Source organism: Cololabis saira, chromosome 22, assembly GCF_033807715.1.
Source record: "Cololabis saira isolate AMF1-May2022 chromosome 22, fColSai1.1, whole genome shotgun sequence".
In the NCBI taxonomy this organism is placed as follows: domain Eukaryota; kingdom Metazoa; phylum Chordata; class Actinopteri; order Beloniformes; family Belonidae; genus Cololabis; species Cololabis saira.
The window spans coordinates 5,263,923-5,290,785 of record NC_084608.1 but is presented as its reverse complement, the minus strand read 5'-3'; the positions used below and the strand labels follow the sequence as shown (position 1 = coordinate 5,290,785).

At 39.7% G+C, this 26,863-nt stretch overlaps 1 protein-coding gene across 1 annotated transcript in view; it reads left to right on the top strand.

The window, feature by feature from the left end:
- sspo (SCO-spondin) overlaps window positions 1-26,863 on the top strand; it is a 188,788-nt gene that overhangs the window by 129,572 nt on the left and 32,353 nt on the right. The window contains exons 100-112 of the mRNA XM_061714052.1: window positions 100-239; window positions 1,758-1,804; window positions 1,896-2,132; window positions 4,696-4,857; window positions 11,314-11,430; window positions 11,545-11,683; window positions 11,779-11,975; window positions 14,449-14,619; window positions 14,709-14,836; window positions 16,069-16,223; window positions 18,417-18,463; window positions 23,214-23,378; window positions 25,585-25,796. Coding sequence (XP_061570036.1) covers window positions 100-239; window positions 1,758-1,804; window positions 1,896-2,132; window positions 4,696-4,857; window positions 11,314-11,430; window positions 11,545-11,683; window positions 11,779-11,975; window positions 14,449-14,619; window positions 14,709-14,836; window positions 16,069-16,223; window positions 18,417-18,463; window positions 23,214-23,378; window positions 25,585-25,796 — 1,917 coding nt within the window. The remainder of the gene's footprint in view (window positions 1-99; window positions 240-1,757; window positions 1,805-1,895; window positions 2,133-4,695; window positions 4,858-11,313; window positions 11,431-11,544; window positions 11,684-11,778; window positions 11,976-14,448; window positions 14,620-14,708; window positions 14,837-16,068; window positions 16,224-18,416; window positions 18,464-23,213; window positions 23,379-25,584; window positions 25,797-26,863) is intronic.

Here is a 26,863-nt window from a genome sequence, read left to right as displayed (position 1 = left end):
TGGTTTACTTGACTTATTTGCAGTTCTTTGCCAAGATGCATTCAACCTTTCTAAAGTGAAACAGGAGCGTGTGGCTGAGCCCTGTAATGTCCCTTCCAGGGTCTGCTGCAGCTGAACGGCAGCTGTGTTCCTCCAGACGAATGCGGCTGCACCTTCGTGCAGCACGGAGCTCCAGGACAACCGCCCAAACCCGTCGTCGTGGCCCAGGGGGCCACCGTCACCATCGGCTGCAGTAGCTGGTGAGACGCTGCCCCGGAGAAGCCGTGCTTTCTGTCCTCTGTTCTGCAGAATGATTTACTTCTGTGTTTCGGTCAAAAGCAGGGCTCGGCAACCCAAAATGTTGAAGGATCCATATTGGACCAAAAACACAAAAAACAAATATGTCTGGAGCCGCAAAAAATGAGAAGTCTTGTATCAGCCTTAGAATAAAGACAACACATGCTGCATGGATCTATATTAGTTAGAACTCGGCGGTAGTCCTCGGCTGCAAATGTAGCTGCTAATGTCTTTCCACGTGACTCTTTTTGGTACGCAAATCTATGGAAGAGTAGGCTATTAGGGCCAGGCAGGAGAAAAATAAAAATAATATTTTAGAGGAGGAAGATTTTTTTTTCATTATGCACTTCGAGAAAAAAGTCGAAATGTCGAGAAAAAAGTCGACATGTCGAGATTAATGTTGAAGTACAATCTTGAGAAAAAAGTCAAAATGTCGAGAAAAAAGTCAAAATGTCGAGAAAAAAGTCGAAATGTCAAGAAAAAAGTCAAAATTTTGAGAAAAAAGTCGAAATGTCGAGATTAAAAGGGAAAGGAAAAAGTTAGAAAAAAAGAAAAAAAAAGGAATAAAAGAAGAAAAAAAAGAAGAAAAGAAGAAAAAAAGGAAAAAAAAGGTCAAACATTTTTGAAAAAGCTCCAGGAGCCACTAGGGCGGCGCTAAAGAGCCGCATGCGGCTCTAGAGCCGCGGGTTGTCGTCCCCTGATTTAAAGCCTGTAGTAACATTCATGTCAGGTACTGCATAAATAGAGTATAATACGTTTGCCAGGCTCTGCTGGCTGCTTTTATTTGAACCCCTTGGCTTATTGCCTCGACATGTTTACATTATCTGCGTATTGTGTCTCTGTCCTGCAGCCTTTTTTTTTCAACATTGATGTTTTATTGAAGGTTTGCAATATACAAACAATGTACAACAATCAGTCATTTCAGTTCACGACCTGTGCAGCGTCAGCAGCACAGAGCAGAGTCATGCATCATCGACAACAAATGACAAAGTTAGAAAAATAAATAAATAAAATAATATCAATAAATAAAAAGGAAAAAAAAATACATAAAAGAAACAAAACCTTGGTGTGACTGACTTCATAATATCTCGCATAAAATGAGAATTATATCTGTACGGAAGAGTATTAGGGCCAGACAGGAGAAAAATAAAAATAATATTTTAGAGGAGGAAGATTTTTTTTCATTATTATTAGAGAAAAAAGTTGAAATGTCGAGAAAAAAGTCAAAATGTTGAGATTAATGTTGAAGTACAATTTCGAGAAAAAAGTCGAAATGTATTTCAACTTTATTTTCGAAATTTCGACTTTATTCACGAAGTGCATAATAAAAAAAAAATCTTCCCCTCTCAAATATTTTTTCTCCTGCAAATAATAAATAATGGAGAAGAGTTTTCAAATGTACATTTATGGATGTGAAATTTTCCTAATAAAATATAAAGATTGACAATAGTACATAACTTCTTTTCTTTGCTGTCCTGCAGCCTTTGCCACAATGGGAGTTTGCATTGTGACTCCAGAGAGTGTGAGGGTAAGGAAGCTGAATGATGAGAAAAATGGAAGTAATAAATGTTAAATGTTCTCCCCCACGTTGTCTCACTCTCGTTCCATCCTTGTTCCAGTTGTCCTGAGCGAGTGGTCGGAGTGGACCCCCTGCTCCCCCTGCGTCCCGGCCTCCTCCGAGCCGCTGGCTGCTCTCCTGGAAACGGCTGGTGGCTCCCGCATGGTCTCCATCCAGAAGCGCTTCCGTGCGTGTCTGGACATAGATTCAGGTCTTCCCACGGCCAGAGAGGAGGAGAGCCGGTGTCCGGGGCTGCTGGTGGAGCAGCGGCTCTGTCCAGATGTGAACATCTGCAGAGGTGAGGCTGTTTTCTCCCAGGAAAACACTCCTGTTCACTCTCCTTCCCAGGCTTCTGCTCGGTGATTGTTTCCCCAGTAACCAGTTTAATGGCAAAGATCAGGGGTCTTCAACTGGGGGTCGCAAAATAATTTGTGAGAGTTAAAAGAAAATAATATAAATAAATAACATTTTTTCTATATATATATATATATATATATATATATATATATATATATATATATATATATGATTGAAAAAAAAAAACTCCATTAACAGGCGATAATAATCTACTTTTGACAATAACTATTTAGTCTACAACTCTACATAAATGATTCCCATGACGTGAGTCATGTGACTTATGTAAAGTTTAGAGCGGAAAAACGAGCTAGCTAGCTGTTTAAGAAAAGAAAATTCGAGTATTAGGACCAAACTAAGAAAAAAAAAATTGGAAATTACGAGAATAACGTCAAAACCTAATGTTGCGAGAATAAAGTTGTAATATGAGAATAAAGTCGTAATATTACGAGAATAAAGTCGTAAAATTACGAGAATAAAGTCGTAAAATTACGAGAATAAAATCATAGCCTAATGTTGCGAGAATAAAGTCGTAACATTTTTTTTATCTTAGTTTGGCCCTAATACTCCGTCGTAATTTCCTATTTAACGCTAGTTAGACCTGATGGATAAATTAGTGACAATAACGAAGCCTAAAGCTGGAGATTGTAACGGTACAGCTCGGCCTAACGTTACTCCTTCCACGTCTGACGAGGACAAAGTTTCATCAACCGTAAACACATGTAGCTAATAACCCGGTCAGGAAATGGTTAATAAGGTGAAATAAGCAGAATAAAACACATTCAAAAGTTATTATAAGCCAGGCTTAAAACCTGACACATTAAAAAAAAAAAGGGGAAAAAATAAGAATTCCAAGTGCGTCCTGCTCTGTTTCTCTCTCTTCCAAGGGTCCCTGGGGTGAAAAAGGTTGAAGACCCCTGGCAAAGTTTTACATTTCATGTAGGGTTGTGATGAAGTGATGGGCACGTTTGACTGAGAAGTACCTACCATGAAAAGGTATTAAGAGAATTTATATTCGTGATAGATGACAAGAGGAAAAAGAAAAAAAGCTTTCATCACTATGTACGGAGAGAGTTTTAACTCCACGGTTCAATAATCTCATAAAACGGAGTCATTTTGACATTATACAGTCAGGCTGGATACATGCAGGTAGTTACAAAGTCTAGGATATTTCAGCTAAATGTAAGTGTATATTAACGATACAGAAGAAATATCTTTCTCTCTTATATACTTTTTGTTTTTAGCCAGCTTGGTGAGGAGCTTTGATGAATAATCCCAAATTTGGTTCCTGGAGTTTATGAGCTTGTTGGTGAATATTTATTGTGTCCCCGTTCGCTGCTGCCAGGTCAGATAAATCGCAGCCATCAGAGGAGAGTTTGTACGCTGCAATCAGTAGCCTAACAAATGGAGCTGCGCACCACCCCTACCTTCTCCTTATTTCCCAAAGGGATGAAAAGGAAAAGAGATTAATTTAAAAGGATGGATTTTACTTCTGTGTCTCTGTGGAGACTTGTGAGGTTGATTGAATTTTGTTTTTGCCAAAGAATAAGTCCTGTTGGCCTTCGTCATTCATCCACTTTGCTTGTTCTTCATCACGCTGAGTGAAAAAGTCTAAAAAGTGTAAATAAGTTTAACAAAGATCAGTCTAAGAGATGCAATAACACTCAAATAAGAGAAACGGTTCACATATGAAGACACCTGTAAACAAACACTTCTGTTGGGGTTATAATATTTGTTATACAACAGAGTTAATAGCGATTATACCACGGCCTGTGTGAATACTCCATTCTGATTGGCTGGCAGGTGTACATTAAAAGTGTTAATCTACACCTAGAAAACAAGTTTGGTCAAATTGATAACTTTAATATCATTGCGCTGGATCAACTGCCAGGTGGTAACCACGGCAACGGAGATTCAGAGAAGAAGAGCCGGCTACCGCAGGACGGCAACATGAGGGATTTTGTAATTTCTTTTAATTTATTTGGTGAATTTAACAATTGTGATGACTGGGCTGCAGAAGAGGAGAGAAAAGAAAATAGGCGAGCGGAGCTGAGCGGACTAGAATATCTCCCGTTGCTGAGTCGTATCTCAGGTCCGTCCTAGTTCCTGGAGAATCAACACTGTGTCCATTAAGGACCTTATGGGACGGTAGTGATTGTTCCAGGTATTAGTCAGACCCTCAGGTGTTACCAAGGAAACTGAGTTATAGCTTGTTAAAAAACTTTGTAACTTACCAGGTTACAACGGCTGCAGACGAGAGATTAAATAGTCGCTCAGCCGCTCAGCTGTGGTTTGTTATAAAACTACTGATTTACACTGAAAACACATTAAAGCATGAATAACTGATTTAATATTGATGTTTTTTGGTAAGTGACCATGGTATAAGCAGGATAATGCCCTTCTAGGTTACATTAACATAAATATATGGACGACGCGGAGGCAAACGTCCCCGCGTCGTCCATATATTTATGATAATGTACTTACTTATAATCAGCTTGCTCTTGCAGATCTGTGTGACTGGAGTGTGTGGAGCAGCTGGACGGCGTGTGCAGACCCATGCAGCGGTGGGGTCAGGCAGCGCTTCAGGCAGCCCCGGGCATCACCACCAGGACCCCGCTGCAAGAGCCAGCAGACGCAGAGCCAGAGCTGCAACACGGGACTCTGCCCAGGTACACACGCACCTCATTTCATGCTCCTTCAGACTGTTGCAGGGCAACTCAGCAGAACTGGGGCAGCTGGAAGTGAAGGTGTTGGACTTTCACTTCCAGCACTGCAAAAACTCAAAATCTTAACAAGAATATTTGTCTTATTTCTAGTTAAAATGTCTAATTTTTAGTAAAAAAATCGCATTACACTTAAAACAAGACTCATCACCGGAAATAAACAACAATTTTCACCTGTTTCAAGTAGATTTTCACTTAAAATAAGTAGAAAAATCTGCCAGTGGAACAAGACATTTTTTTAAATAAGTTATTTTTCATGTATTGACTCTTGTTTTAAGTGTAATGAGATTTTTTTTTACTAGAAATGAGACATTTTAACTAGAAATAAGACAAATATTCCTGGTAAGATTTAGTTTTTGCAGTGACAAGATGGATTCTTCTCTTTTCGGCTTTTTACTCATTTAAGAAATATATCACCTTAATGGTTATGGCTATTAAAAACCACCCAAAAATATATGTATATATGTTTTGGCTTTGAAACATATGGAAGTGTATTGCATTCACTTGAGAAAAAAAAAATCTGCTCTGTTTTTCTGAATTAACGATTTAATTATCTCAGAATTACGAGAAACGTTTTAATGAAAGAAAAAAAATCTGCTCTGTTTTTCTGAATTAACGAGATAATTATCCTGGAGAAAAGTTGCAATGTCCAGCAGATCAGAACAGGCTCTCCGTCTGAACAACCGCAAAGTCCTGAGGTTCCTGCGCCAAGTCTACACACTAATAACAATACCATCTATATAACTTAAAGACAAGAGTATCTCCCAATTTTTCAAACCAAAAGCAAAATAAAACTGGATTAAACTGGACATGGAACATGTTTGCTTCCATGAAATGCAAGTTGTGAGGTATCTGGTTAATTCAGAAAAACCGAGCAGATTTATTTTTTCATTAACACTTTTCTCGGAATTCTGAGATAATTATCTCCTTAATTCACAAAAACAGCAGATTTTTTTTTCTCAACTGAATGCAATACGCTTCCGTAGAAACATTAAGAAAGAAAAAAATTGTTAAAATCAAACAGCTTAACTTGTAAACATACTGCATGTTGCCATTAGTTTCAATTCAATTTTATTCATATAGCGTCTATTACAGCAGAAGTTGTCTCTAGGATCTTTCCAGAGACCCAGAACATAAACCCCCGAGCAATTATTACATAAACAGTGGCAGGTAAAAACTCCCATAGTGGGAGAAAAACCTTAAGCCAAACAGTGGCAAGAAAAACTCCCCTTTAGGAGGAAGAAACCTGGACCAGGAAGAATCCCACGTTCCAGGAGGTACGTATGTAACTATCCAAGCCCACTTACAACATCATGTATGAAATACATGGACGCATGTTTGCATGCATGTTTTGGTGTTTACTGACTATGTGGTGGGGGTTTGAAGCAGCTGACTGAACTTCCAGGGATTGCTTTTGTCCTTCAGGAGCTAAAGGCTCAAGGGACAAAAGCAAGGTGTTTTTGTCTTGTTTTGAATAAAGAAGTGGAATATTCTGGGTGGGTTGAGCCGATAACTGGATCTCAGATAAAACCAAAGACAGAAAAGCCCTCAATCAAACAAACAAAGACAACTGCAGGAAGGAGCGGGGGTTGTATCTGAGAAGAAACCTGTCCTTTAGTGATGTGCAGTCATTGACCAATTATAATTCACTGCAGACATCCGTCTGATATTAAACTTATAATTAACACCCTGAAAGAAAAAAGGCTAGTGTGCATAAGAAGGGTTTCATTTACCCTTTTGACTAAAATAATATAAAACCGAAGGTTTGTCAGGTTGATATAAGCCAATTAATCATCTTCTGAAACTTAGCTTTAATAACGTTGAGACAAAGCAGAGATGGACTTTTAGTTTATAGTTTTATTTGGATCCCCATTAGCTACAGCAAAACTGCAGCTATTCTTCCTGGGGTCCGACACATAATACACAGTACATTACAACAAAAAATTAAAACCAAACCTAAAGAGGTAGCATATAAAAAAAAAGGAAAAACAGAAAATAAAGAAAAAATAAAAAGTAATTCCGTTTAACATTTAGATATAAATAAAAACAATACATATTCATACATTTTATAACATCAACAAATCAAAACAATGTAGTTATAGTTTGCATCAATAACCATTTTTAATAAATATTCATTTATTTATATTATATATATATATATATATATATATATATATATATATATATATATATATATATATATATATATATATATATATATATATATATATATATATACACATACCCATATACTATCTACATTGTTTATTTATTTAATAATAATTAAATAAGTTTTATATATATCTATTCAAAAGATGTTTCTTTACTAACAATTTGAAGTCTTTTATGTTAATAATGTTAATTATGGACCTGATCAACCCAGCAGACTGAACGTACCTCGTACTTCCCTTTTTAATCTTTTTGATTCCATATCAGCAGAATGTGGTCTGGGTCGAACCCCGACTCAAACCCGCCAGGTTCAGTGTCTGTACATTCAAATGCAAACCAGCTCTTCGTGCAGTTTTCCAGGAGAGGCCTGTGCCGTTGCCATGGAGACCCTGATGAAAACTCTGTAAGAGGAGTCATATGGTAGAAATAACCCAGCAGTATCAATGCGAGCACGTCCGCGTGTGAACGACTTAAACTGGACGCTAAGTCACACCATGCACTTGTCTTCATGTGATTACGGCACCATTTCAGAAATGACTTTCACTGTGACCAGGTACTTTCTGTGGTTTTTACCTGTTCCTGACAAGAACGCTGGTGCTCAGCTGCTCACGATCTGCATTTCAGCTCAAAAAGCCACAAGAAAGCACAGGAACTTATAACGGCTGTCATTCTAAATGGTGAAGAGGATATCATTGTGAACCTACCAAAACTAAAGCTGCAAGTCTAATCTTTGATCATACCCTAACTGTGTTATTTTAAATCCATTTTGGCGGTGTATAATCCTAAAGGCCGTGTCATGTAACCGAGGGATGGAGGAAAGATCTTGAGTTAGCAGAGGTTCCAACGAGGACGAAGCAGGGGGTTGTGGGACAGCAGTTCCTGCAGGACGCTGAGGCTTATCAGATTCGGTGTCTAAACAGAGATATTTTTGGATATTGTAATGAGGCCTGAGAACAATGAATGAAATAAATCTGTTTACTTCAGTTTAAACCAGGGGTCGGCAACCCGCGGTTTGTAGAGCTGTATGCAGCTCTTTAGCGCCGCCCTAGTGGCTCCCTGGAGTTTTTTAAAAAATGTTTGACCTTTTTTTCCTTTTTTTCTTCTTTTTCTTTTTTTTTTCTTTTTTTCTTCTTCTTTTGCTTTTTTTCTCTTTTTTTCTTCCTTTTTCCTTTCCTTTTTAATCTCGACATTTCAACCTTTTTCTCGACATTTCGACTTTTTTCTCGAGATTGTACGTCAACATTTATCTCGACATTTCGACTTTTTTTCTCGCCATTTTGACTTTTTTCTCGAAATTTTGACTATTTCCTCGACATTTCGACTTTTTCTCAACATTTCGACTTTTTTCTCGAAATTTTTACTTTTTTCTCGACATTTCGACTTTTTTCTCGAAATTTCGCCTTTCGCCATTTTCCTTCATTCCAAGGCTTATTCAAGACTTTTCATTTTTTGCGGCTCCAGACATATTTGTTTTTTGTGTTTTTGGTCCAATATGGCTCTTTCAACATTTTGGGTTCGCCGACCCCTGGTTTAAACCATCTGATAGAGCGTTTCCTATTGCTCAGTTCTCCTGGAGCAGTCAACATTATATCAAATGATGTGCTTTTTAAACAGCTTTAAAGTGAGAAGATCAACACTCGCTGGTATCAAATCAAATCAATCCCATCTTTATTTTTATAGCGCTTTTCATACAAATAAAAAATGCAACACAAAGCGCTATGAGGTTAAAATACACACTCAAAGAGTTTAAAAGTATAAAATAAAATCCTAAAAGTAGGTCTAGAAAGCAAGACATGCTAAAACAAGCATAAGAACAACTTAAAACCATAAGACCTGGGTTAAAACAACAAGAACAGCTAGTTTAAACAAGGTTTTACAAGAAAGACTAAAAGGAATCAGCTAAAAGCCAATTTAAAAAGGTGAGTCTTGAGTCTGATGAAAGACTCTTCTACCAAATGTAGTTGACCTCAAACCCAAGTCCAACAAAGGCCTGTTTCCAGAGACGGGCGGCTCGTGTCTTGTCCCTGCTGCTCACTGCTCTAAGTCCAGTTGCCTCCTACACACAAGATTTATTAGTGAGTTATTGGCGGTATTAAACTGGATACAGCTCATGTAACTGAGGAACGGAGGAAAGAAGACAGTCAATCTTCAAGGATAACAGAGTTCGACCAGATATTCTTGTGAGAATATCAGCTCTTTGGTGACATTAGGACATCAGTTCCATTGGTTAAATGTGCCTTTTGCATTGTTGCTTTTCTCATTGTTGTCCAGATGATAGTGCATGTCTAATAGTGAAGTCAGGAGCTCCAACATTAATGTGTTCAGCACTGCGATGCTCCTGGAGGACGTTATGACGGGTGTCCGTTCTTCTCCATGTGGACCCAACCTTTTAGTTCTTGTAAGATGCAGAAGTTTGTAAACATTATTTCTGTTTTCTAAAAAAAGTTGTAGTTGAGGGGGGTGTGTGGATGGGTTTTTGTTGGCCTGAGTGTGATGGGTCCAGCAGAATTGAGTGGAGGCCCGGCAGCAGGGACGTTCCCTTCACTTTGGACAGTTCTGGCTTCAGGAAGCTCCTACACTGCAAAAACTCAAAATCTTACCAGGAATATTTATCTTATTTCTAGTTAAAATGTCTCATTTTTAGTCAAAAAATCTCATTACACTTAAAACAAGAGTCATTACCAGAAAAAAAACTTGTTATTTGAAAATTTTCTCCTGTTTCAAGTGAATTTTCACTTGAAATAAGTGGAAAAATCTGCCAGTGGGACAAGATTTATCTTCTCATTACAAGCAAAAAAATCTTGTTCCACTGGCAGATTTTTCTACTTATTTTAAGTGAAAATCTACTTGAAACAGGTGAAAATTGTTGATTTTTCCAGTGATGAGTCTTGTTTTAAGTGTAATGAGATTTTTTTTTGAGAAAAATGAAAATGAGACATTTTAACTAGAAATAAGACAAATATTCTTGTTAAGATTTTGAGTTTTTGCAGTGTACTGCTGCTCTTTTGTTCTCTTTCTGCTCAGAGGACTCAGTTCCTGTGTGAAACGTTAGTAACATTGTTATTGTGTAAAAACCACACACTTATTGAGTTGACTACTTCCTCCTCAGCTATGTGAGATGTCACACAAAGCCAAGCCTGCGACAGATTGTTAATTAAGGCTGTTCAGATTGATGTGGGCGGGGCTGAGTGTGTTTAACCCATCAGACATGCACTTGTGTTCAGGAACCGTGCTGCTGTGTAATCTTCCTCTCTGCTCGCTGCTGCTCTCCTCTCGTCTTCTCACCGGTCCCTGGTGACACTTCTGTCTTCTAAAAGACACTTCTCTACTTTTGTAATACTGCATTTGACCCGGTCTTTGTACGTTTTCACCGTATAGAAACGTAATTCTCCTCAGTTGTGTGAAATAAGACCTGGAAACAGGTATTGTGGCATAAAATTGTCAAATTGGTTTAATTCACCGTACGAATTGTTACAGATTAGTTTTGTAATACTGTATTTGACCCGGTCTTTGTACGTTTTGACCCTATAGAAACGTAATTCTTGCCATTGTAACAATGAGCTGTACAGGACTGTCTCAGAATATTAGAATATTGTGATAAAGTTCTTTATTTTCTGTAATGCAATTAAAAAAACAAAAATGTCATACATTCTGGATTCATTACAAATCAACTGAAATATTGCAAGCCTTTTATTATTTTAATATTGCTGATTATGGCTTACAGTTTAAGATTAAGATTCCCAGAATATTCTAATTTTTTGAGATAGGATATTTGAGTTTTCTTAAACTGTAAACCATGATCAGCAATATTAAAATAATAAAAGGCTTGCAATATTTCAGTTGATTTGTAATGAATCCAGAATGTTTGACATTTTTGTTTTTGTAATTGCATTACAGAAAATCACAATATTCTAATTTTCTGAGACAGTCCTGTACCTGCTGTACTCTACTGCCCTTACTTTTTAACAACTTGTACTCATTATTTTACCTCTTTTCTTATCATTTTATTTCATTTTATTTGTTATTTACTGTTTAATTGTGTCTTTCCACTTTTAATGTTGATGTAAAGCATGAATTACCTTGTGTTGAATTGTGCTATATAAATAAAACTTGCCATGCCTTGTCTTGCCTAAAATAATGGGATGTAAAGCTTGTTCTGCAGGACCTGCACGAGTTGTTTGTTGTTAATAGTTAATGCTGAAGCGTGCAGGGATGACTGGGTGTGTTTTGCAGGCGAGCGCTGTGAGGACAGGGAGCGGACCTACCAGGAGACCTGCGCTAATCGCTGTCCTCGCAGTTGTGCTGACTTATGGGAGCATGTGCAGTGTCTCCAAGGAGCCTGCCACTCAGGTAAACACGAGCAGGAGTTTATTCTTTCAAAGCTGGACTGGGATTAATGCCTCAGCCAGAGTGAAGTTTCTCTGCGTTATGATTTAAGTCTGGTTACTTCTGTTTTGTTGTCAGGATGTCGGTGTCCAGAAGGCCAGCTGTTGCAGGACAGCCGCTGTGTGCCGGTGGCAGAGTGCCGTTGTGGTCTCCCATCCGGCAACGGGACGCTGCAGTTCCAGCCCAAAGAGGAGGTGACCGTAGACTGCAACACCTGGTGAGAACAGTTTATTCTCGGCTACGACGGGTCCGTTGTTCCACTCTTCCTCTAAGCTGCAGATAAACCTCTTGTCCACTCTCCACCTGCACCAGTGTGTGTGAGGGTGGAGTTCTGGTGTGCACCAGACGGCCCTGCCCGGTGTACGAGGCCTGGAGCTCGTGGAGCCCCTGCTCCGTGTCCTGTGGGCGAGGCCAGACGACGAGGACTCGGAGCTGCCGTGACGCTGTGGGCGGCCCCCCCTGTGCTGAAACCACGCAGACACAAGGCTGTGATCTGCCCTCCTGTCCAGGTCCCAGATCAGATCATTACTCAGTTGCACTTATGTCTAGGGATGCCACGATACCATTTTTTTCACACCGAGTACGAGTATTTTAATTTGTGTACTTGACGATACCGAGTACCGATACTTCTACCACAAAAATAACTAGGCTAAAAATGCAATGAAAAATGCAATGAATTGGAAGAGCGGTTTTATTTGCAACTAGGGGTGTAACAATATATCGTGCTACGAAATTTCGCGCTACAAAAACATCCGTACGTATCATGGAGGTGACAAACTGTATCGCGATATTGGGTTATTAAAAATGTATTGTGTGCGCTCAGAAGAAACTAGTACCGTTTTGGTCCCGATCACGGGACTCTTGCAGGGTTTTGAGCTCTGAACTTTTACTTATGTAAGGCTGGTGTAGAGTTAAGCCTTACCTTATTAAATCAAACCTTTTTGGGGTGGTGAGTAGGATAAACACGGGGAAACTTCTGCTGAGTTCCAGTGTACTTTAATGTCCCTCAACAGTGTAGGATTTTAGAACATCAACACAGCACCTAGTGCCGTACTGTGGCGTATCACTCCGCCCAATCTAAAACAGACTAATCACTACAGATAAACTGACTAGTGTCATTATAGTCCCTGATTTACATCAGAATAGAAAGAATAGATTTATAAAATAATCAACCCTGAATAACCAAAATAACCTTCTTAACAAAAATAAATCTCCTCTTATACTTATATGGTGAGAATAAATCAATCTGTTTTATGATGTAAAATTGTATGTATTTATTTACTTTTATTTATTTATTTAATTTTAGTTGTTCAATTTCTGGAAAAGAAAAAAGTCAAATCATACATGAGAGAAACTATTCAGTTTGTGGCAAAATATTTGTACTTGTCTGAAACTGAAGATGCATAATGCAAACCTGACATTTACTTTTAGTTCAGTTTGTGGAAAATGGTAACTTAAACAGTTATAAAGCATTACAAACTGTAACAATAGGGCAAACGCACAGTATTGTTTTGTATTTTGTGTCTTTCAAATAAAAGACAATTTTTTTCCAGTCATATGTTCCTCATTCAAGGTTGTTAAAAAAATACTGCTATAATATCGTATCGTTATCGTGACCTCAATATCGTGTATCGTACCGTATCGTGACATTAGTGTATCGTTACACCCCTATTTGCAACAGATAAATTCAATAAAAATAAATAAAAGTAGTAGAATAACTATTTTTAACAAAAAATAATCTTTCTGTGTGAATAAAAAGTCCCCACACTGGCACTGTCTTCACATTTAAGAAAATATCAAACATATAACATATCAATGAAACATATCGCGGCTCGAGTGCGTCGAGAAGAGAAATCCTTCGTCTTCTCCAGCTGACGGTGGCTGCTCATCCAGCTAGATAATGGTCAGAGCCTCCGTTATTTTAACGGCCCGTGGGTTTTCTCTTGCCATTGTCTGTCTCTTTTTTAGAACCTGAGCTAATGTTGCTGTTGTGTTCTTGCAGTAGCATTAGCTCCATATACTCAGCTTTATGATGCGTCTTGAGATGTTTTATCAAGTTGTTGGTATTAAACCACGTATTCTCCTTTCCTCCTCTTGACACCTTAGCATCAGTAGCTTCAGTCTGCCTTGCTTCTGTCGTCGTCTCTTATTTTGAAATATGTCCACACTGCTGACGTCCCGCTGCATTACATGTCGCTATGTTGCCTGAAATGGCGCTGCCAGTTTCACTCATGTATCAATCTCTTCTCATCACCACGCTGACTGAGGCTCAACATCTCCCCCTAGAGTCACTCATTTTTTAATTTTTTTATTACGTTTATTGAACAGGGACAAATGTATCAAACATTGTTTGATAAAAAATACAAAACAGATGTCATACATACAGATTTCTAACTAGAGCTAATTTGCAACCCCTGTCCCTGGTTAGGCCTTTACTTAAAATTGGAAAGCAGAGTTGAAACAGTACAAAACCATTAAAATACAAAACATGCTAAACAGAATAAAGACAATACAAAGACAAGAAGCAAAAACACAAACCAGATAAGGACAGAAAACTAAAATAATACAGTGGTACAGTATGTTAAAGTCAATGTTCACAAGCTTGTTTCAGTTTCAGCCATTGTTTTACTTGTGTGCTAAAAACCTTGAGCTCTGTTAATATTGATAAAATCTGTTAAAATTGATTTCAGGTTCAGTGTATTCCATCATTTGGTACCTATTACCGAGAAGGATGACTGTCCAAATATTGTTCTGCGTTTTGCTATCCTACAATTGCTGCTTGTTGTAGTTACAATAATCAGTAACTACAACAACAATGAAGTATCGGTGCGTCGTATCGGAGAATGTTTGCGAGTACGAGTATATGAGAGCAGTCTCGGTACATGGATACCGGTATTGGTATCGGGGCATCCCTACTTTTGTCTGCTGTGCAGCTTAAAGGACACATTGAACTGGCCTCTGCTTGTCCTCTGCTCTGCGTAGCGGGCTGTTTGCTGGGCCAGTGGTCGGCCTGGAGCGAGTGCAGCGCCACCTGTGGCGGCGGCGTGTCACTACGGAACAAGACCGTCCTCCGAGAGCCGGAGCCGGGCGGGGCCGCCTGCCCCGGCCCACTGGAGCAGCACACTATCTGCAGCACCCAGAGCTGCCTGCCCGGTACGACACCAGGAAACGTGTGCAGAACATCCCATAGCGCTGCTGGATAAGAGATCTGTCCTGTAATCATCTCTGTTCTTGTGTTGCAGAGTGTCCCAGCGGGCAGGTCTACACTAACTGTTCAGGTTCTTGTCCGTATTCCTGTGAGGACTTGTGGCCACACACTCAGTGTTTGCTGGGACCCTGCACACCCGGGTGCAAATGCCCTCCAGGACAGGTAATTGTAATTTATTTATTTCAAAACAGGGACAATGCACAGTAAGACATACATTTTGTACAAGAGAATATTCATTGTGCCAGGTTGTAGCAGCTTGCTATTTTCCACCTGTAGTCCCTGGGCAGGTTGATGGAATAGTACTTACAAATTTGTATAGAAAAAGAAAAAAGTAAGTACAAGAGCAGAACAAAGCAAAGAGACAATAGATATTTCTACATGAAATAATGTCTGTTGGCAGAGTATTCCATTGAGTCATTGACTAAGTTTACATACAGTCAAAATTTGGGTTATTGCTAATATTCCAGTTACTGAAACATTTGGAATATTCCGTTTACATGGTGATTAATCATTCGGGATATCTGGATCAAACCAGCGACGCACGGAGAATGTGATGACGCATTCTTCTTCTTCTTCCTGTATCCAAATTCAAAACAAATGCTGCTTCACGCAACTTTTCACTCACCTTCTTGTAAATCTTCTATCCCGGTACTTTCTACCGTCTACAAATGCAGAAATGTTCATATCCTTCATTACATTTATGAAGTGATTAGTCTCCTCCTGGTCTTGGTTTCTCCGTGTTTATAAGAACTTCCTGGACTCAAAAGACCAAGATTCCTTGTGAACAGAGCATGTGCAGAAAACAAATTCATGTTCCGTTTGATGGGGATATTCTGTTTGGTGTTTACATGACCAAATATTCGGGTTTTAAAAGGAGTAACCCAGGGGTCATTTTCGTTTTTTTAAAAACCGGAATATGAGCAAATTCGGGTTAATCAAAAGGGGTTATTGGTGTTTACATGGCTGTGCAAAACCGGGTTGTTGCTAATATTCGTGTTTTAAAAGGGTTATTGATGCATGTAAGCGTAGTCATTGCAATACAGGAAAATGATGACTTCCCAAATGCAGTTTTGTGTTTGGGTACACTACACTTGTAACCCCCCTGAAGTTTAAAGTGAGGCATGAGTTATGTAACCAGGCAGCAACCTTTTGCATTGCCTTTGTTAATATCTTGGCAACCTCATACACATTATTACGCTGATATCATCACACATGGAAGGCAGGGCATTTATTTATATATATATATATATATATATATATATATATATATATATATATATATATATATATATATATATATATATATATGCTAAAAAGCTCTGCATGTCTGTGTGAGTGTGTGAAGGTGGTTATATCAGCATATCTCACCAACTTTCTCACTGTCTTCTCCAAAGGTGTGGTATAAGGGCGCCTGTGTAGATCCTGCTGACTGTCCCTGTTCATCACTGTCGCTGCCAGCTGAATACCAGCGTTGGAACGCCACCACTGGAGGTCTCACAGACGTGCTGCTGCAGCCTGGAACCACCGTTCAGCACCTCTGCAACACATGGTAATCCACTGCACACGCAGTGGAGGGGAGCCTTTTTAAGGCCACGTTTCCACATAGCCGGGTATTTACAAACACGGATATTTCCCCCTCTACGTTTTGAAAATCCTCTTCATTTACACGGACCGCATAAATACACTGTTAAGGTGCTATGAGCAGCCAAACCTACAGGGGGCAGTGTAACGAGAAGATAAAGTCATGCTAGCCAATCAGAATCCTGGAAAAAAACATCAACAAATGACACAAGTAACTTAAAGGAGCTTGAGGCAGGATTGAGGCAGGATTTATGAGAAAAAATCGTATACGTTTTAAGTTTTCTAGTCATAATGTCAGATGAAGCGTTCCAAACCCAAAAGAATGATTCCTCTAGCGTATCTCTCCGTTGCCTTGAACAGGCTGTGTGCTGCAAAATGTGCTGCAATTGTGGGCCCGAATTTCCCGCGCTGTCCTGCGGATGTGACGTCACATGACGCTGCATGCACGTTCTCCCCGTTCTCCCGTGCCGGCTTCACTGTTGGCTGCAGTACCCCCAACGGCCGTCGTGGTGAAGGGTGGCGCTAGAGAGTCTCATCTCTTAAAAGGAGCCTCATGCTCCTTTAAGTGGCCAAACAAATTGTAAACACAGGTCGAGCACATGACGCTGGTAACGTTTCTGTCGCATAATGTGACGTTCTGAAGCCTAAATGTCCGTTTCTCTCTGTTTACAAGCAAACGTGAAGACAGGGTTTTTGAAAATCTCCACTTTGGCCGGAGTTTTCAGAAATTATCGTTTTTGGTGACTTTGAGCTTCGTTTTCATGTAAACGAACATCCAAAACGGATGAAAACACCAGTTTTTGCTAAAAATCTTTGGCTATTTTAAAATTTACACAAAGTAAAAAAAAAAAAGACATCAAATTTAAAGAAAAAAAACACGTCTTACAGGTTATATAACACCATATCACGGAAAAGCAGAACAGATTTTTTTTTTATTGTGCACTTCGAGAAAAAAAATCGTCAAAGTCGAGATTAATGTTGAAATACAATTTCAAGAGTAAAGTCGAGATTTTGTGAATAAAGTCGAAATGTTTTGCCTTTTGCCTTTTTTCTCAACATTTCAACATTAATCTCTACATTTCGACTTTTTTCTCGACATTTCGACTTTTTTCTCGAAATTGTAATGTACACCTGTCAGCCAATCAGAATCGAGTATTCACACAGGCCGTGGTATATAGATCAATGAAATGATGGAATTCTTTACCACTGCCTATGACTAAATTAACACAGAAATCAATATTCAAAAAGCAAATTAAGAAAAACACCTTGGACCAGCCGCTCAGCTGTGGCTTGTTATAAAACTAATGATTTCAACTTAAAACACATTAAAGCATGAATAACTGATTTAATATTTATGTTTTTTGGTAAGTGACCGTGGTATAAGCGGGATAATGCCCTTCGAGGTGGCCATGAACATAAATATATGCCGTCCATATATTTATGTTAATGTACACCTCGTCGGGCATTATTCCTTACATGTTCTGCTTCAGAAAATTAGTGTTTGGCTTAGGAAGTGATAACCGGCCTTTTGTTGCCTGTCTAGTGGCGTATGGATACGACTATAGACCAGGGGTCGGCAACCCGCGGCTCTAGAGCCGTATGCGGCTCTTTACTGCCGCCCTAGTGGCTCCTGGAGCTTTTTCAAAAATGTTTGACCTTTTTTTTCCTTTTTTCTTTTCCTTTTTTCCTTTTTTCCTTCTTTTTTTTCTTCTATTTTTTTTCTTTTTTTCTCTTTTTTCCCTTTTTTCTCTTTTTCTTCTTTTTTTTCTTTTGACTTTTTTTCTTTTTTCTTTTTCCTTTTTATCTCTTTTTTTCTTCCTTTTTGTTTTCCTTTTTATCTCGACATTTTGATTTTTTTCTCAACATTTTGACTTTTTTCTCAACATTTTGACTTTTTTCTCGACATTTCGACTTTTTTCTCGAAGTGCATAATGAAAAAAACAACTTCCCCCAGTTATAACTAATATAGAAACATGCAGCATGTGTTGCCTTCATTCTAAGGCTTATACAGACATATTTGTTTTTTGTGTTTTTGGTCCAATACGGCTCTTTCAACATTTTGGGTTGCAGACCCCTGGGTTAGATTGTGTCTTAACCGATTGTACTGTGATTGTGAGTGATGAATCTGTGTCTGTGTCTGAGATCACCTCTGTTTCCTCAGTGTGTGCCGCGCTGGGGCGTTCCGCTGCTCCGCAGAGCCCTGCCATGGTGAGTGATCCTGTGTCCCAGCTGTTTTACCTGCACTTTCTGTGACCTCCCTCCCTCCCACAGTCATAAAAACAACACCCCCACCACCTCTGGCTGAACCACCAGGACCAGAATAAGATCACTATATTTAGTACCAGCTGCTGCAACAGTTGGCTGACGTAAGTGAGTGACAGTCGCATCAATCACAGCCTACAAGGGACTTTTATTTATAAGCTTTTATTTCAATAATAGGTTCTGTACTTTTATCCTTCACCTTTATTTAAATTTCCTTTAGGCCTGTTAAAAAAGGCTTTAACAGAAGCCAATATCTATTACGAACTTGTTCCAGTCGCCTCATAAACAGCGTTAATAAGATCATTTTAGTAATTATGTTTGAGGGTTTTAGGGGCATCTTCACCGTCTCTGCACAGAAACCTGCTGACTCTGATGTTTCATCACATTTCATCACATTTCCACGACTCCTTGTGGTATTTAGGCTCCACATTTTGCTTTTTAGGCAAGGCAAGTTTATTTGTATAGCGCAATTCAACACAAGGGAATTCAAAGTGCTTTACATCAACATTAAAAGCTGCAAGACACAATTAAACAGTAAATAACAAATAAAATGAAATAGAATGATAAGAAAAGAGGTAAAATAATAAAAAGCACAAGGTGTTAAAGAGTAAGGGCAGTAGAATACAGCAGGTACATCTCATTCTTACAATGGCAAGAATTACGTTTCTATACGGTCAAAACGTACAAAGACCGGGTCAAATACAGTATTACAAAAGTAATCTGTGCCGATATGTGTGTTGAATCAGACCAATTTGACAATTCTACGTCACAATTCCTGCATTCAGGGCTTATTAACTGTAACCTGCTGACACTTTTGGATTAGCTGAACCAGTTACAAAAGCAATGCTGCACAACTCCATGTTGAAAACGTTTCTGAGCAGGTAAGAGATGGAGCAGAGCCGTGATAACGCTGTGTGGAAATGAGTAGCCTAAAGCCAAAATCCTGGCGCCGCAGGACCGAGTCTGAGCTCTCACCATCTGTTCACAGTCAGCCACAGTTGCAATGTCACTGTCAGCCACACTGACGGAGAATTAACTTTTTACATGCCAATAAAATCCACAAAAAGCCTCCGTGTGGAGCGGAAGTACTCATTTGTTTCCTGTAAGGAGGGATTGTTGATTTTTCTGGGGGGGGTTGGACTATATCAACAGAACACATTCAGTCTGCAGCCTTCTCGGCTGAATTATTGGCATAATTATGCTGAAATTTGGAAGGAGCCATTTGCCTGAGGTGGGCCAAACATCAGCCAATGACTCGTTCAGAGACGTTATTGTGAATGATGCGACTGTTTCCTTTATCCAGGCCATTTTTATACTCATACAATATTTACTCAAGAGGTTGCCAAGCTGTGTGATCCAATCAGCCCCACCCCCCAAGTTTTTTATTATTAAAGCATTTATGAAAAATTCCCCCATCAAACAACCTGCACATAATATCCTCTGGCTTCCTGCTGTTAACATAAAATGAGTTTTGCAACAGACTGCTTGGTGGAAATATTGCAAAACGGGGGCCTCAGCTCCCATCACGCTCTGAATTGCAGCGGCAGCTATCAAGCTGTCATCGCTGAGCTGAGAGGTGTTTGTTTGAGCAGCACTTTCAGACTCTGATGGAGGAAAACCTTTAAATAAAGCTCCAGCAGCTCCATGTCTGCTGCTGATCACACCATTAAATGCTGCTGACACCAGCTTGTGCCCGACTCTTAACAATCACACTTTGGAAATCCATGATTGAATCCATTTATTTTATGTAGTAGAACCAGCCTGGTACTGTGGTGAATATCAGCCGTATCTACCTTCACAATGAACACCAATCATCCAGGTGACTGTTTAAAATTAATATTTGGGTTGCAGTGGCTTCGGCTTGGATGGAAAAGTAGACATAAGCCATTTAAAAGTTCCCAGCTCGCCCCTCGTCCCTCCCAGAGTCACTACTCCCACCCACCCGTGCTCAGCAGTGGGTAATTGACAAGAACCACCGATGCTGGTACGCTGCAGCCGCTGGGCACCGGCGGGTGAATGAGAGACTCACCGTAAAGCCCCAGGACTTGGTGCTGCAGACGTCAGCACTGCGTAAACTGCCTCATATCAATGAGGGATGGGCTATAAAAATAAGAATATGATTTCTTTTTTTTCCAGACCCTTTGCTTTCACTTATATATTCTGAAGTCCTTTAAAAAATAGGAAAAATTTTTATGTATGTATAATACGGACGAGTATTGGGGCCAGGCAGGAGAAAAATAAAAATAATATTTTAGAGGAGGAAGATTTATTTTTCATTATGCACTTCGAGAAAAAAGTCAATGTTGAGAAAGTCAGAGAGAGTCAACCAACTCGTCTTGTTGGAGCTGACGGTTCCCTGGGAGGAGAGGATGGAGGAGGCCCATGAACGAAAGAGGGAGAAGTACCAGGAGCTGGTGGAGGACTGTCGGAGGAACGGGTGGAAGACCAAGTTAATGCCAGTGGAGGTGGGCGGTCGGGGGTTTGCCAGCCACTCCCTGAGCAAAGCCTACAGCGCACTAGGCATAACGGGTGCCAACCGTAGAAGGGCCATAGGTAACAACGTGGAGGCAGCAGAAAAAGCCTCCAGATGGCTCTGGTTGAGGAGGGGGGAGCAGTGGTTGTAGTGGGGGTAGCATGCCACTTGGACACAGGCCGAGACTTGATCACCTCGGCCGGGTCGCCTGGATGAGGGTGTCTGTTGAAAGACCCGAAACACCCAGTGAGTCCAGGATACAACAGTGATGATGTGTCCAAGATTATGCATCAGCGGATGTATTCTTAACTGACAGTCGAAATGTCGAGATTAATGTCAAAGTACAATTTCGAGAAAAAAGTCCAAATGTTGAGAAAAAAGTCTAAATGTCGAGAAGAAAGTCTAAATGTATTTCAACTTTATTTTTGAAATTTCAAATTTGTTCACGGAATTTCGACTTTATTCTTGAAATTATATTTCAACATTAATCTCGACATTTCGACTTTTATTATATTTTAGAGGAAGAAGATTTTTTTTTTCATTATGCACTAATTTAAGAAACATTTTCCTAGTCTTGTAAAGAACGGAAGAGTATTAGGGCAAGGCAGGAGAAAAATAAAAATAAGATTTTAGAGGAAGAAGATTTTTTTTTCATAATGCACTTCGAGAAAAAAGTCGAAATGTTGTGAAAAAAGTCAAAATTTGATGACGATATTGATTTGAAACACATATCACACATATGCAGTTGCATAACTTCAGAAACGTCCCCTTAAAGGGAAAGTTTCGTTTTTTACAACCTGGACCTTATTTCTGGCATTTTTTATGGTCGTATACTCAGCCAGAAAAGTTTGGTGTCATTTGGAGTCCTTTGGAAGATATTAGGAGTTTTGTGCGAGCCGCTTCTCCATATAATGGTAGTGAACGGGGCACAGCGGGACACAGACGATGCTGCGTCTAAATAACACATTATTGCAGCGAAACTCGTTCATTTCTTTTATGAATCACTAGATCTGCTTCCAGGACCTGTTGTCTTCATCCGGGGCTGTGTGTGTAACAAATAAATCAGTTTGTAAACAAGACCTCTGAACTCATGCCGTCATCTCTGTGCGCGCATCCCAGACACAGCTCTGTGTACAGCTGGAGTTCGCTACTGTTAGTTTACTGTTAGTTATTTGAAACATGTCTGAATATTTGTCAAATTCTGAGGTTGTGGACGACGACTTTGAATATGATGGACGTCCTTACCGTTTTGAGCCAGAGTATACGGCTGAAGAGCTCACTGAACGGAGGACAGAGTGCGCGCACAGAGATGACGTCATGAGTTCAGAGGTCTTGTTTACAAACTGATTTATTTGTTACACACACAGCCCCGGATGTAGACAACAGGTCCTGGAAGCAGATCTAGTGATTCATAAAATAAATGAAGAGTTTCGCGGCAATCATGTGTTATTTAGACGCTGCATCGTCTGTTTCCCGCTGTGCCCCGTTCACTACCGTTATATGGAGAAGCGGCTCGCAAAAAACCCCCTAATATCTTCCGAAGGACTCCAAATGACACCAAACTTGCCTGGCTGAGTATACGACCATAAAAAATGCCAGAAATAAGGTCCAGGTTGTAAAAAAACGAACTTTCCCTTTAACGTTCCACTCCAAGGATGTAAGTTAGTTAGTTAGTTACGGCTGCTGCTGCAGAGCTGTCAGTCACTCTAACTGGATTTGATGGAGGAGGAGACATTTACACTTTATTCTCGAAATTGTATTTCAATATTAATCTCGACATTTCGACTTTTTTCTCGACATTTCGACTTTTTTCTCGAAGTGCACAACAAAAAAAATCTTCCCCTCTCAAATATTCTTTCTCATGCATGGCCCTAATACTCTTCCGTAGTATAATGTATGTATTGCATAGATTATTAATTCAGAGAATGTTCTGCATTTCCTCTTTAATCATCTATTCCGATTCTGTTTGCACCTAAGGGGCGCTTTCAAGTGGATATAAACATTTATGCCATAATTGTGTTGCAGATTTGTGTTCGTTTGATTTTGTCAGATCGCTCACGTTGCCTGTTTCTCCTCTCTTCTGTATGAAAGTAAAAGCAATGTTTTGTAGGCCAGTTTTTGGTTTGTTTTCTTCTGCGTTGGTGCTGTGTGAAGCACTTGGTGCTCCGTCCGGCTCCGTCGGTCACGTCTGATTTACTGATGGTTTGCTCGGTGTGTTTCCAGTGGACTGCCAGTGGTCCGGCTGGTCGCCGTGGCGACCCTGCTCAGCCAGCTGCGGTAGCGGTCAGCAGAGCTCGGCCCGCTCTGTGCTGCAGCCCAGCCGGTACGGAGGAGCCCCGTGTGACGGCCCGGCCCTCCGCACGACCGGCTGCACCGCTCCAGACTGTGGTGAGTGGGGGGGGATTATTACAGCCAATACTGGAGATGAGGGGGGATGAGGGGGGATGAGGGGGGATGGCATCCCTCCTGAAATAAAAACGGTCAAAATCATCCCCCCTGTAAAACTGCCATCCCCCCTTTCCATCCCTTATGTCATTTCATCAATGAATGTGGTTTTACTGCTATTTCAACATTTAGAGTCATCACCAGAAAAATAACACCAGAAAAATAACTTATTTGACAATTTTCACCAGTTTCAAGTAAATTTTACCTTGAAATAAGTAGAAAAATCTGCCAGTGTGACAAGATTTATCTTCTTATTACAAGCAAAAAAATCTTGTTCCACTGGCAGATTTTTCTACTTATTTCAAGTGAAAATCTACTTGAAACAGGTGAAAATTGTTGTTTTTTCCAGTGATGAGTCTTGTTTTAAGTGTAATGAGATTTTACTAAAATGAGACATTTTAACTAGAAATAAGACAAATATTCTAGTTAAGATTTAGAGTTTTTGCAGTGATCCATTTTACTTATCCTGTGAAGGACAGAGTCATATTGATAAGTTCAGAAAAGTGTTTTTTATTGTTGTGTTTTGATGTAATTGATGTAAGCCCAGTGGATATTTAAAGCTTACAGAAGGCTGCATTTAACTGCTGCTATGTCATTCCTGCAGTATTTCTGCAGCTGTTTTGGTCACTGCTATTATTTGTAATATATTATATTATTTGTAATCAGCACAAATTATCTGTCCCCATATGATAAAATCCACCATCCCCCCTTATTGTTTTTTACAACTCGAGTACTGATTACAGCCGAGCCCGCACCGCCACCCGAGATGAAATGGCTCTAACTGGACTGTTCTCGGAGACCCGGCCCCTTGGTTACTGTTGCTGGCAACTGTAGCTGTGTGGTTTCCTCTAAGGGAAACTGTAAATGCTACCGAGGTTTTGCAAGTGTGAGGGGGGCTGCACTAATGATAAAGAGTGAAATAGCTATGATTTCATACTCTGGGCCCAATAAGCGAGGTGATAGAGGCAGGCATTGTAGGTGTTAAGTGAGTTTAAATATGCACAGCTGGTGTTTTTTGTGTGTGTTATATTAATAAAATTCTATTCTTTCACTGTGACTTAGTTCTGATGTTATGTTCATCTTAAACCTGAATGAAGGCCACTGTTCTCACCGAATGAGATTATTGACACTACAGTGATAGTGACCTGTCCAATAAAAATGAAAATATGGGTCTAGAGTCCTATACAATATTTTTATGTGACTTAATTCTAGAGATATGGAGATTTTCGTGCAAAAAATGACCTTGAAAATTTAATTTGACCTTCAACATGACCTTGAAATAGGAAATTTATCTCAGAATTGAATTCCTAGCACCAAAAAAGTAGAGAAAGTGACAATATACAACAATCTAGGACTAAGAGAAGCTGAGATATGACCTTTGGTCTTTTCGGCGGGAGCCATTTTGAATTTTCTGCAAACCGGCCACTAGGGGGCCGTCCCAATTTGTTTGCGTTGGTTATTGAAAACCTTATATCCATAACTAACATGCCAAATATCAAAAACTTGTCACCAAGTGCACGATTTTCATGAATTCCCTCCCAGCTATAGGCTCCAGCCTTTTGTTGGCACACATCACGTTCAGTGTACAGTACATTGGTATCGAAGAGTATTGGGGCCAGGCAGGAGAAAAATAAAAATAATATTTTAGAGGAGGAAGATTTTTTTTTTCATTATGCACTTCGAGAAAAAAGTCGAAATGTTGAGAAAAAAGTCAAAATGTCGAGATTAATGTTAAAGTACAATTTCGAGAAAAAAGTCGGAATGTTGAGAAAAAAGTCAAAAATGTCGAGAAAAAAGTCAAAATGAAACGTGAATAAAGATGAAATGTTGACAAAAAAGGTGAAATTTCGACTTTATTCACGAAATTTTGACTTTTTTCTCTAAATTGTACTTCAACATTATTCTCGACATTTTGACTTTTATCTCGACATTTCGACTTTTTTCTCTAAGTGCACAATCAAAACAAAATCTTCCCCTCTCAAATATTTTTTCTCCTGCATAGCCCTAATACTCACACATTTGCTGGCACATTTGCTCAAATCATCTCATTTTATTTTCCATTCTTTTTGATTACCTCCATTTCCTCACCACCACCAACCCCCCCCACCATCTTCTCTTCCTCCCCTTCCCCCCCACTCCTCTCCTGCAGCGTGTCCTGCTGGGGAGCGGTGGCGGAGGAGCGTGTCGGAGGAGACCCCCCTGTGTGAGAGGAGCTGCCAGGACATCTACTCTTCTCCTCCCGTCAACTGCAGCCGTGCGGCGGAGGGCTGCGTGTGTCAGGAAGGCCTTTACCGGAACCCGGCGGGGGGCTGTGTCATCCCGGCCCTCTGCCCCTGCCTGGACCAGGGCGTGCTGCGGGAGGTCAGTGTGGTGCACGTTCCTAACATAAACTAGTTCAAAGTTCAGTTCACATTGTTTAAAAATGAACAGTTCACATTCATAGTTAACCATTTTCACTTTGAACTAGTTCAAATTCAGTTCATTTCAATATTTTTAGGTGAGAAGTACGAATGAAACACCCCCCCTATCCTAAAACTGGTCACTACAATTATGTACACTGCAACAACTCAAAATCTTACCAGGAATATTTGTCTTTTTTCTAGTTAAAATGTCTCATTTTTAGTCAAAAAATCTCATTACACTTAAAACAGGAGTCATTACCAGAGAAATAACTTGTTATTTGACAATTTTCACCTGTTTCAAGTAAATTTTCACTTGAAATAAGTAGAAAAATCTGCCAGTGGGTCAAGATTTATCTTCTCATTACAAGCAAAATAATCTTGTTTCACTGGCAGATTTTTCTACTTATTTTAAGTGAAAATCTACTTGAAACAGGTGAAAATTGTTGTTTTTTCCAGTGATGAGTCTTGTTTTAAGTGTAATGAGATTTTTTTTACTAAAAATGAGACATTTTAACTAGAAATAAGACAAATATTCTTGTTAAGAGTTTGAGTTTTTGCAGTGTATTGTCCTAGTGGCTTTTCAACTTTCCTCAGAGACTCTAAATCTCCAACAATGTGGTCCATTATCAGTGTTTCTACCTGTTGCAGGTAAATCCTCCCCCTGAAGGAGCAGCAGTGACTGGGGTCGTTTGGGGCTGTTGGGTCTTCTTGGTCTTTCCTGATCACTTTGTTTGATTGTCAAGGACTTGCAGATATTTTCTCACACTGGACGGATGCTTTAACTCCACATGACGTTTCTAATGTGAAGTTGACGAGGCAGATGTTCAGACTAGTTTTCTCAGAGCAGGTGGACAGAATTTGAACAGAAAGGTTAGATTTTTACCATCGGACTGTTTGGGAGACGATGTGTAAAATTCCTGCAGATAATGATAAGGATCATCATCTGCGTCTGCATCGTCTCTCTCTTCACTGGTCATGTAAAGATGCACCGGGCTCGGACCACCGTTGCCATGGAGCTGCTGCCCG